The sequence below is a fragment of the Notamacropus eugenii genome, chromosome 2 (assembly GCF_028372415.1).
Source record: "Notamacropus eugenii isolate mMacEug1 chromosome 2, mMacEug1.pri_v2, whole genome shotgun sequence".
Taxonomy (NCBI): Eukaryota; Metazoa; Chordata; class Mammalia; order Diprotodontia; family Macropodidae; genus Notamacropus; species Notamacropus eugenii.
In genome coordinates, this window is record NC_092873.1 from 91,722,473 (window position 1) to 91,734,587 (window position 12,115).

General features: G+C 41.3%; 2 protein-coding genes across 2 annotated transcripts in view; one reads left to right on the forward strand and one right to left on the reverse strand.

Annotated features, from left to right (window-relative positions):
* The window catches only part of BLTP3A (bridge-like lipid transfer protein family member 3A), a 76,145-nt gene extending 71,464 nt beyond the window's left edge, over positions 1 to 4,681 (forward strand). Inside the window, exon 21 of the mRNA XM_072641815.1 lies at positions 552 to 4,681. Within this exon, the coding sequence (XP_072497916.1) occupies positions 552 to 677 (126 nt within the window). The 3' untranslated portion in view covers positions 678 to 4,681. The remainder of the gene's footprint in view (positions 1 to 551) is intronic.
* A 271-nt stretch (positions 4,682 to 4,952) lies between these two features.
* TAF11 (TATA-box binding protein associated factor 11) lies at positions 4,953 to 11,863 on the reverse strand. The gene is made up of 5 exons (XM_072641816.1): positions 11,547 to 11,863; positions 7,261 to 7,403; positions 6,754 to 6,841; positions 6,332 to 6,428; positions 4,953 to 5,659 (listed from the first exon to the last, which is right to left on the reverse strand). The coding sequence occupies exons 1-5, from the start codon at positions 11,736 to 11,738 to the stop codon at positions 5,529 to 5,531; spliced, it is 651 nt and encodes a 216-aa protein (XP_072497917.1). The 5' UTR covers positions 11,739 to 11,863; the 3' UTR covers positions 4,953 to 5,528.
* Between the last annotated feature and the right edge of the window lie 252 nt (positions 11,864 to 12,115).

Genomic DNA, 12,115 nt, shown 5'->3' on the forward strand with positions numbered 1-12,115 from the left:
AAAGAAAGACCTGCTTAAGTAGGATGTGGCCTCCACAAACTCACAAGTATCTGTAATCTAGGTAGTGAAGCCCTCTGAGGGCTGGGAAGTGTTGCTTTGTTGCAGCTTGGTAGTTTGAACTCTTCCCATCTGGTAGCATTAGCTCCAAATACAGCTAAGTAGCATGGAGTCATATTCATTCAAATCAATGGCTGCTCATTACACATTCCAGTTGTTGTCCCAGATGTACTAAATATGTCGTCTTTGTGAGGTTTAGATCTTGGTATATAAATCCTAATTAAATATTTCCCTGGGATGCAGTATGGCGATGTTGAAGAGAATCGGCATAGTAGTACAATATTCATAAGATCATAAATTTAAAGTTGGAAAGGACCTTAGTGGTCATCTAGTCCATATCCTTCTTTTACTGATGAGGAAACTGAAGGCCAGAGAAGTTAAATGACTTGCCTGTTGTTAGTAAATGGAAGAGCCAGAATTTGAATCCAGACCCAATGACTACAAATTGAATCTTTTTTCTATTATACCCTAACCTTTGATTTCTTGTTACTCAGGTAAAGGAGCTGTCCACCCTCCAGAAGGAACTTTTAACCATGAAGCAAGCATTAGCCTGTGCCAACAAAGACAAGGAGAAGCTTCTACAAGAAATCAGAAAGTATAATCCTCTATTCCAGCTTTGACAGCAGTAACACCAGCTGCCTCTGCCCATGGGAAATAACACCAGCAGCAGCATCACAGAAGGAAAAAAGCTCCATCTCATGTTGAACACATCTGTTGGATTACACTGGAGGGAGAGTAGGAATTCCTGAATCTGCCTTTTTTTGGAGCATGATTCATTCCTGCCAGCTGTTCTAGCCAAAGACAGGGCAGCTACATCTATCCCCAGGGGTGTGGGAAGCTTTGTGTGTGGTTCTCACTGTTCCAGTGCCATTTACAATCTGTCTAAAGCTCCACTTGCTTGATGGGCTGGAGACTTTAAGTGTGTAGGACCATTTCACCTCCTGGTGTCTTTGCAAAAGTATTTGCTCCCTCCTTAACATGAGTTTATATAAGGGAGAAGACATTGCCCCTTCCAGTATCCTCAGAAAGAACCACCAAAGATCACATGTCCCAGAGCTTCCTGTAGCAAAACTGAACCAACCTGGCCTTGAGCCCCAACTGAGGAAGTTATAGCTCCACAGGAGTAGGACAGCACAGTGATAGATGCAGAGGGATGGATGCAGCCCAAGAGGATCCAGATGTAACACCGTAGGCATGGTGAGAGAAAGGGACTGCACCCTACCATTCTTGGAAAAAGGAACTGAGCATATTTCATCTTTGCATATACTGCCATCAGATTTTTCAGGAAGGTTTGTTTGATATAAGAAGGAACCAAACTCATTGTGGTAATGTAATAGTAGTAAACAAGGGTGCAATGCCAATATTGTCTCTTCCTTCTATAACAGTTTATTTAAAACTCAAAACAACAAAAATGGTAAACCTAGAGCTGAGTTGAAGGTCTGATCTGGTAGACGTGGGATCCAGATGAGTAATATTCTTGGTTTTGAGCCCTGGTACTCTTGGCCTTCTGAGGATCTTGGATCCTTTTTACAATTCCAGCCCCAAACCTCATCAGTTCTTCCCTTCTCCCACTCTTCTTATCTATTTCCCCTGTAGATGAGAGTGTGACTGTTCTCTTAGTATTTACCAGGGTGGAAGCTAGTAGTGTCTTTAACCATTAGTATAAATATCCAACATGGGTAAGCCTTGCTTCCTTTATAATTGTAACTTTTTTCTGGGTGAAATAAATCCTTTTGCCCATGTATTGCCTTTCTCCCACAGAAGAACTTGCCTTTCCTCTTCTAAGCAGGCTGCCTCCATAATGTGCAAACCCAGGAAGTGTATCAGTAACTGTAACCAGGCAAGCTGGTAAAATAGATACTGGATAGAATAATTTAAGAGTTTTATATCCATAACTCATTAGAGAAAAGTTAAGTCTTTTCTTTAAACAGGAAACTGCTTGCCTTGTTCTTTGAGTGGCTAAATTATACTTTAAAAAAGTTTGGCAAGGTTCCACACCAAATTTCTCTGAAGTTACTATGGATTGGTGGAATATGTCCTGCCTGATACAAGCAGAGAGTATAAGTACATTGCTTATGAGAAGTCTTAAGATAAATTCATATATGATAGCCTCCTAATTAGCTGTCAGGGGACGTTAGAGCTTTGAGGGTATACATCACAATGGGCAACCATGTCCTCCCACAAATAATCGTTTGTAGGAATTTTGAAACAGACCAAGTGGAATGGATTTTTGGTCTACCAAGTGAGCATTTCTTATTTTTTTAAGGGAATTGAAAAAACCACACAAATTTGAAAATGAGGTTGTTAAACCTCATACTCACTTACATGGAATAAATATCTCATAGCTAATTGTTTTTTTCTTCTCCTACAAAGAAAATGGGGAAAAGTTTATGATAGATGTCATCTGGCAAAAATTAACAGTGGGTCACAGTTGGATAAATAAAAGTGCCAAATTATGACTAAGGCTATCACCTTAATACTGTCCTGCCAACTCTTAAGGTTTGTTGAAGCTTTGTGAACAATTGTAAAAGGCAGGGCAAAGTGGCATTCAGAGACCTTGAGAGCTTTTCAGCTTCCTTCTACCAGGCAGCTTCAGCCATTGTGTCTTGAAACTTTCCCTTGGGGAAGGTAGTACAGGTCATCTCCCTCTAGCTTTACTAGGATGATACCATCTAATCACTGTCTTCCATAGCTTCTCCACTGCTCTATATTAAGGGAGGAAAGAAGACTTTTTCTTAATTAAGAAAAAACTGTGAAAAATCGGTAATCCCCTTCCCGGTGTGTGTGCTGCTGAAAGTGATTGGCGGGGAGAGTTACAGTGTCTCTCTGCCCACTTCTTCTCTGGTTCCTTGGCCTTGGAGGGCTCTGCCTTTGAGCACCCTGCCCTCTTGTACATGAAACGGTGAAGGAGCTGTGAACAAGACAAATGCAGACAATCCTCAGCAGCTCTGTCTTTGTCCAAACTGCAGCTTTGCTGTCCTTCGACATGTCTTTACATCTCATGTCCGATTGGAATATGAAGCACTTAAAGTTGTATCATCTGAATTTGTCACGCAGACTTCATGTTTACATTGCTGCACACAGAGACTAAGTCATGGGACCTTCTCCAGACTCAGTGAGATACTGTGTAAATGTTGTAGTTTCTGCTGCTTCCATGTCTGGAGAGTTTGAACTGGACACCAGAATGCTTTAGCAACTCAGCCTTTGCTAGGGTTCAATTATTCTGACCTATGGCAAATAGAGGAGTATATTCTTTGCATGATATGACTAACTTTTCCTGACTTACACTTTGACCCTAGAATTGTCATGGATCTCACTGTATGCCTTGCTTTTTTCATAGCTCTATAAAGAGTGGTCCTTGTGTATGGAATTTGAATGCAGGTGCTAGACACTCCTATAGGTGCTTATAGGTAATCTATTTAAACTGGATAAAACTAGGGCTGAGTATGCTGTGAATTTGAAAGAAGGTAACTTGAAATGTTAAATGATGCAGGGATTCATTGCATTTATAAAGAAATGTAAAAGCTGTGCCATGTTACCCAGTTGTCACAGCCCCAAAGACAAAGGCCTTGGTCACTTTTCAGTTAATATACTGACACTGTTTGCTGAGAGCTGTCTGGATATTGGCATCATACTTTCAGAAAACTTAAACATGGCATCTAGTTACCTCTTCTGTTCTCCAATTAGTAATCAAGGATTGATCCCATTAATCAGGTTTGGGTAGTAGCACTGTCATATACTGAATAATTTCCCTTTCTTCCACCATGTGGATTGTGGGAAGCAACTAACACTCCAGCATCAGCTGAAGCCCTGTAAGACCTTCAGATTTTGAAAAGGGACATAGAATAAGCCCTTTAATTTTGGAAGCTCAGGAGCCAAACTCTTCCATAAAGTCTCTTCACTGTGACACTGTTTGCTAAGTAGAAAATATATAAATGTGTTCTTTCCAAATTACTTAGAAATCATTGCAGCCCTAACTATGAGCCTTACCGGGCACCACTGACAGTGGTAGTCAATTGTGACCCATCAGCCCTATGAAATGCTCAAAAGTGTAGTTGGAACAGAGGTCCCTGATTTTATACATTCACAGTATAAGTTGATTTGGTTTAATTTATTGAATTTTGATCAAGACTTAAATGGAGTCTTGAATCTTCTCCTTGCAGAAACCACTAAAGCATCTTATGTGTAGGCTGAGGGAACCTGATTTGGAAAACCCTTTGTTTTAGTAGTAGATATACAAAATCAGGCTAGTGGATAGATCTCTTCTAATAATTCCTTTTCATATTTGCCAGGTAGAGCGTCTGCCTTAGTAAGAAAAATTAAGAACCATTCTGCTTGAATTGTAATGAAAACAATGCCTTCCCTTTTCCCCAGTGATACAGAACAGGAAGGAAACAACTTCTGGGAATTCCCAAAGTTCTGAATTGGCCTTATTACTGCTGATCACTGTCCATAAAAAGTCACTTCACTCTCCTCTGTCTGAGGAAACAGTGTGGATGTATCTGCTGAACCAGAATCCTAGTCAGTATTAGGAATTTTAATGTTGCAATATCTAATATTTCCATGCGTGTACTGGTTCTGTGAACCACCTGGAAAAATGGTAAATTAAACTTACTGAACAGCATTGGCTACAGGTCTGTCTGTCTGTCTGTGAGGAACTGAAAGCAGCCTTTTAATCCTGCTTCAAATTCATTTATGAACCCTTTCTTTGTGAGATGAATCAGACTAATAGTAATGCTAGATAAAGTAATTTCAAATGTTTACATTGAGAAGGCCAAGGAAAAAGCTCCTGGACAGGAAGCTATGGAAGGTAAGAAGGGGAACCATTTTTCCATACCCCAATCATCCCTGCTTGATAACTTCAAGTTTTGAATATACAAATCGAAGTACATATGTCCCAAGTTAGAAAATAGTTTAATGATCATATACTAAAACCACATGATAATGTTTAATTTTTACAAGGGAATAAAACTATTATGTCATTCTACCAGTTGCTAACATTGTAAACTGAACTGTCGCATTTTACAAGTTAGAAATTTCTAGCCTATTATCAACTTCAAACCAGATCTGAAACCCTGAGGGTAGCAGTTTCGGGTTCCAATGTGAAACTTGCAAAAGAAAGTACTCTTGAGATTAATCAAGAAGATTGATCCTTAGAGTTTTACCCATTGTATGCTTGTGTAACGTGGGGTCTATATGTAAGGACACTTCCCCTTTTCAGTTAGCCGAGTAAAAGTTATCACCAATCACATCCTGAACTAAATGGTCCTACACTGATAGGAAACAAATCTGAAAATGGCTGCACTTCTCTACCAGGTAACTAAGCTTGAAGATTTGGGGGCAGATGTCCAATCACGGTGTCCTTAAAGGATTGGGACATCTGAGCAACAAACTGCACAATGCCTCAGTAGAAGGAAGTATGGAAGTCAGTTCTTCCATTTTTAGTAGTACAGCTTAGGAAGTTCCTTGACCTAGTGAAAAATGATTTTTTTGTGCTTTGAGTTAGGAATCTGCCCCTTTGACTTCAGCCTTCGAACAGCTTCCCGCATGTGTTTAGGCTGTAGTGGTGGCAGCTCTCCCCATTTCTCACACACATCCAAAGCTAGAAAAAATCCAAGAGAAAAGCATTTCATTACTATGTATTAACTTACAATCTGATTTCTTTTGAGCCCTCTAACTTTTCCTTCACCTCTTGAGCTAGCTATAGAAACAGGTAAGAGGTGTTGGTTGTATAGCAGAATGCTGCTTCTTACCCAACAGTAGGAGATTTAATCTTAAGTGACTATTTAAAGCATACCTCCATTTAAAAGTAGCTCATATTATAAGAGTAACTTCACATTTTATTTAGACTAGAGATAGTTGATGAAGATTCACTAATGTTGGTGTGTGTGTGTGTGTGTGTGTGTGTGTGTGTGTCCAGTTTTCTGGTGTGCTTCACCATGGCAACAGTAACAGGTGTGCCCCCTTGCAGAAGGATCAAAGCATCAGCTTCACTTTTCTGGGCTAAGGAGCCAGACTTTTCCTCCACACCTTCAGCCATTTAACATAGGGAGAGAATTACAGAGCATGGAGGCCATGCTTACATGAATATATGGTGCTCCCCATTTGCCCTGACACAACAAGGGAACCCCCACTGCTCAGGGAGCTCACTAGTATTTAAAGTCCAAGTAAAAAATGAACACATATGGTCCCTTAATATTTTTCTTGAATATAAAAGTATTAAGGATTCAACCCAATGTTTACACTAACACCTAGTATGTCAGGCTTTACTCACCTTCTTCTACCACTTCCCCGACAAATACCTTAGAAATGCCTGACATAGCAATGACGACATTCTGAGATACCGAGGTGCCAGTAATAGACTGGATCAGCTTGAAAGACAAAGCATTTTTAAGATTAAGATAATGTATGATCAATAAGTCTTTGGAACTTAGCGTACTCAAAAGACTATATGTTTGGTGATTAGAATAATTCAAGTAGCTCTAAGATTTACAAAGCACTTTTAATGACAATCTCCTTTTATCATTTGAAATATATAATCACCAGAAACAAAACTGCTATTACCCACATAACTGAGAGAAAAATATTTTTCTACCTGTATTATCTAGGTTTTCATCTTTACTTCTCAGTGCCAACCTCTAAATCTGGGTTCATCCTAATGGGTGATGGCAGTGAAACCCAGTAGTCCATCCTTACCCGTTTAATAGCAGCCTTAGGGAATGCTGATCGACGGTACATTTCGTAGCGGTTTAGTTGTTCTTCAGAAAAGGAAGAAACCAGGATTCTGAGAAAAGAATAAGGAAAATATTTGAGATCTCTTGATGTACATGGAAATTATTATGAGGCGGGAGATTTAGAATACAGTTCTTTGTCTCAGTGAGTTTGCACCAAATTGGAGTGAACCATACTTCTCACTTCAAGAGAAGCAGCAGTGAAATAGGAAAATGGATTTTAGCCTGGCCACCATATGAAGCACAAATGTGTCCCAGAATTACAGCATGTATTCTATATGACTTACAAAAGGACAGTGTTTCTTTAAGTCAACTTTGCCTCCTGGCATTTTAATCTTTTAATACTTTAGATTTATGGTAAAAGTTAGATTTTGTGACTTGTACCTTGCCCAGTACAGAAGTTATCAGGATTAAACTTTTTTTGTGGACAAATCTGAGCTTTCAGGGAAGATGACATGGGAAGGTAACTCACTGCATCTTCTGAATTTCATCTTCCTCTACTTTGTGCTTTTTCTCTTTCCTCTCTTTAGTTTCTATCTTCACCTTCTTGGCTGCAGGAGGAAGAAACGATGAGTCCTCCCTTCCAGTTCCTGTTAAATCTGATTCTTCCTGGCCCTTGAGCAGACAGGATAAATTAAAGAAACCAGCTTATTCAATTGGCTGGCTTTCCAGGCTGACTGGATTTGATGACATTAAAAAATAAGAATAAACCATTTATTGAGCACCTATTGTGTTGGGTAGGTTGCCTCCCTCAAGGAGCTAGTGGTGGAAAATGTAGTAGGGAAAATGTCTAACATATGAAAAAATTAAATTACATTATATCTGAACTATTATAGTTATTTTTCTTAATCATGTGTTATTAGCAATAATAGAATAATATAATTAAAATCCACATGCAGCAATCAAATTTCAGTCTTCGTTCCAACCTACCCCTCAGCAAACTAATATTTTTTAGCAGCAAATAATTTTACCTTCATACAGGGCTTTAAAGAAACAGTCGGGCTTATGTTTTGAAACTATCTACCATGGTATACAGAGCTACCAATTTGTTGGACATGAGGTGAATCTATGTACTTTTTTGGTCCCACTGCCACCCTAGGTCTCAGATGTCTAATTCTGGTCCTGGGAAATAGGAATGGAATATCATAGTTCCAGGATTAGTCATCCCCCAAATTTGTAGATATTCTAGGACTAATGAGGCAGAGAAAGTCCCATGACTCCAGACACATCAACCAATTAAATGTTGGGAGAGTAAAGGCACATCTGGTATACTAACCTTGGCACCTCAGTATGAATTCACCCACTAGCATTTGGTTGTGATTACTGAGCTTGCCTAACACACATCGTACTTCCATTCCCTGAAAAAGTACAGTTGTGACCCAGGTAGTGAAGAGGAATGGCTTTGGAGTCGAAAAGACCTGGTTCAAGTCCTGCCTCTGACAAGTGGATGTGATATCTCAGTGCTTCAGGCACCTCATGTTTGAAAGATCTTAAAACAGGTGACCCCCTTTATGTTCTTTTCAGCTTTAAATCTGACCTCAAGAGTACGTGATGGAGATAAATAAGTGGGCAACCAACTCTGAATGAGCTACAGTTTCTGCTAATGATTCAGATAGGATTGTTTTAGGAAATTTTAAATTTCTAGTAATATATTCCCCACTGCCTATTTAACACCTCCACTAGATGTTACTTAAAATCAAATTTATTATTTTCTCTGCCTCAATTTAACAGCTGTCTTGCTAAAGTGTCTGAGACACAGTATTTCAAAAAATGAGATTAGATGAATACCACAGGGGTAAGCTTGTTCCATAATTATCAATGAAGAATGAGATTGCATGAGGGCTTGGTATTAAATACTTAATAAATTATAATGTATTAATAAAATGTTGGTCAGAGTACTATTTAGGGATAAGTCTTTACCTTCTAGTCACCCAGGCTTAAAATCCTGGAATGATGGGAATCACTGAACTAGTAGATATGGGGAAACTGTAACATGCAACCTAGACATCAGCAAAGCATCTTAAAAAGTATCTTATTCACACAGAAAAGGAGAAATGTGGACTAGATGATAACAGTGAGATAGATTTAGTGCTGGTTAGAGAGTTAGACTCAAAGAGTAGTTCTTAATAATTCAATATCAACTTGGCTACAGTAGAATGCCCCCAAACTGTTCTTGATTCTGTACTGTTTGTATAAGCTCTTGATAAAGATGTTAAAGGTACAAATAGCAAGATTATAAATTTGCTTATAATCCAAAACTGACGGGATTGGGGAGAAGAAGGGGACTAGCCAAAACACTGAATAAATGAATCAGATTAAAAACATCTTGAACCAAATTTAATAAGAAAATGTCAAATCTTACTTGGGTTAAAATAATCAACTTCTTAAGTACAGGACAGTAAGGATTATTTAGAGTAGTTTGAAAAAAAAAAAACCTGTGGGTTTTAGTGTATTGGAAGCTCAATGTGTCAGTGCCATGTTTCAGCCCGCCACTTAAGCCCTTCTTGCTCTGGCTTCTCACCCACCTTTCTGGCCTTACTTCCTACTGATTCTGTTATATATAATTATGCTTCTACCAATTTGGTCTATTTTTACCCCCCTTAGCTTTCCTACCATCTTACCTCAACTTTACTTTCTCTTTCCTGAAATCCTTATATCCTGCATCTGCCTTTCAAAATTCTATTTTTCTAGGTCCACTTCAAATGCTATTTCCTTCATGAAACCTTTTATGAGATCACCATGTGGATGTAATGACACCCTTGCCTGAAGCCTCAAACATCTATACCTTCTATCTCTTATGCTTATCCCCCACCTTCTAAGTAGGTTAATAGGATATAAGCTCCTTGAGTGCAGTGACCGTTAAGTATCTTTGTGTGCACTGCAGTGCCTCTCAAGGTCCTCTGTTTAGAGTAGACATTCCACATGGTATAGAAATGACCTTGGGAGTTTAGATTATAAATTCATTTGTAAAATCTCAGGATGAAGGAATATTATGAGCAGAGTTATGGCATAAAATAGGAAAGCAGGAAGGGTAAATCCTGTCTTTAAAAAGCCTAGAAGAGAGACTCAATTACAAGACAATTCCAAGGACATTTAAGGATGCAATTGAAAGAACAAGTAGAAGAAAGATGGAAAAGACTTGCAAAGACTCTACGGTGACTTTTCACCATCAAAGAAAATGGAGTCACCACATTTAGACTTAATATCATAGTCCTGAATATGTGTTATAGAAGTGGCTCTCATTAAAAAGCACAAAAGCTGAGATGCAGCTGTATTAGCAAGTGTGTTACACAAATGAACCCAGGCAGAAAACAAGGTGGTGAAGGCACGTTTGTAATCTGGCTCCAGCCTAGCTTTCCAAACTGACTTCACTTTACTCCCCCTTCATATATTCTATACTTCAAACCAACCTCTTTGCTTTTCTCCATCCACAATATTCTATACCCCTACTCCTTTCCTTTGCATAGAGGCTGCCCCCTACACCTCCAACACACACTTCTCACTCTGCCTCCTGGTATTGGAGCTTCTTTGCATGATCAGCTCAGCCGCCATCTGCTTTCAAAAGGCATTTCCGCTGTTAGCTCCTTCCGATTCACCCAAATCCCTTTGTATTAATTTTGTATATATTCTTTATTTTCCCATGAATGTGTATTTCTCTTCCCTCCCCGCAACAGAACGTAAGCTCTTTGAGTGCAAGGACTGTTTTGTTTTTGTCTGTACCCCTAGTGTTTAACACCTACTCTAGCAAACTGTAGGCGAGCAGTAAGTGCTTGTTGCATGAATAAATGAAATCATTAATCCATTTGAGTTTTTTACACACGAAAATGCTTTAAGATTTACAAAGTGTGTGTGTATGCTTGTTGAATCAATGAAATCACAGATCCATGAGTTTTTTATACGCATAAATGCTTAAAATTCACAAAGATACACTCACACAAAGCACACAAATTCATAACATAAATTCACTTTCTGGATTTAAAAACTAGTTTCTTCATTAAGAAACAGTGCTGTAGGTGGTGAAGGCATTATTTCCAATTGACAGATGAAGTAACTCAGGCTGAGAGAAATTAAGCAACTTGTCCATGGGTTACACAGCTGTAGTTACGGCTGTCAAGGGAGGGGAAAAGGAGGTTAATATGTGGGAACGAGTAACAGAAAAAGTGAAATGATATCGATACAAATTTTAAAATAAATTTAATATTTTTATTATAATATGTACGTGTCTCTGTACAAGGATGTGAACCCGTCAAATCAAGCTTTCAGTGAATGAGAGACTGAAGTGTCTTGTATGAAAAAGAGGAGAGCAAGGGTGGAAGTGCCAGGACAGCAAAAACCTCGAGTGTATCTTTAGTCAAGTACAAAACTAATAAAAAAAGTTAATTCCTTCTTAGACGAAGCCATCATCCCACTCCCCGGTCAACATCCACCCCCCGCTCCTAACTCTGCCTCCTGGGTCCCACGAGGGCACCACATCCCACCTCTCCCACGCTCACTGGGGCCGAGGGGGAGGGGGAGGAGCAGCTGACAACCCCCACGGCCTCGCCAAGGGTCCCAAGGCTGTCCTCCCCACTGCCGCGGCCACCCGGAGTTTGGTCACGGGCCGTGGGTCTGCCGGGACTCTCCATCCAGGGCACTCAGGTGCGCAGCCCTCGATCCACCGACGAGAGGGGGCGGGGTGGGGAGCTCCCCGAAGGCCCCGAGGCGCGGGCAGGGCGGGTCCGAGCCCCTCTAACTCCCCAGGCCCGCGGGGCGGCTCACCTCGGCGTCCTCGGCCGCAGCCTCCTTGGAGTCCCCACTCCCCTCCCCGTCCGTCTCCTCCAGGGCGGCGTCGGGCGGCCGGGCAGCTCCCGGGAAGGGCTCAAGGGTGGCGGCAGCGGTAAAGACCGCCGCCTCCTCTGACACGGGGCCCATCGCCGCCTTCTCCGACGACCCTTCATCGGGCCCGTCCATCGCGGACCCGCGGAGCCGGAGGAAAGCGCGGAACCTTCCCACCCGGCCAGGCCAGGGCCCCCAGAGCCGGGCCGGCCGCGCAAAACAGACTTCCTGCGGTCGCGCAGCAATGACGACACACGCCGAGCGTCGGAGGAGCCAATCCGCTTCACGGACCGGGACGGGGGCGGGGCAGGCGGGGGAAGGGAGGGGCTCCGTTCCACCTCTCGCGCGGATTCCTGCCCTCCCCTAGAGTACGTATGAACGTATTTTGATACAGTCCCTACTGGGGCGACTAGGACCCGGGCTGGGGCGACTAGGACGCGGGCTGGGGCGACTAGGACCCGGGCTGGGGCGACTAGGACCCGGGCTGGGGCGACTAGGACCCGGGCTGGACC

What these genes read in the sequence shown, in the direction of transcription:
- TAF11 (XM_072641816.1), bottom strand. Translation starts at nt 11,738, where the DNA reads ATGGACGGGCCCGATGAAGGGTCGTCGGAGAAGGCGGCGATGGGCCCC. An exon ending in CTGCGGCCGAGGACGCCGAG is followed by an intron (nt 7,404 to 11,546) that starts GTGAGCCGCCCC and finishes TGTCTGCTCAAG; the next exon opens with GGCCAGGAAGAATCAGATTT. An exon ending in GATGAAATTCAGAAGATGCA is followed by an intron (nt 6,842 to 7,260) that starts GTGAGTTACCTT and finishes TTCTTTTCTCAG; the next exon opens with AATCCTGGTTTCTTCCTTTT.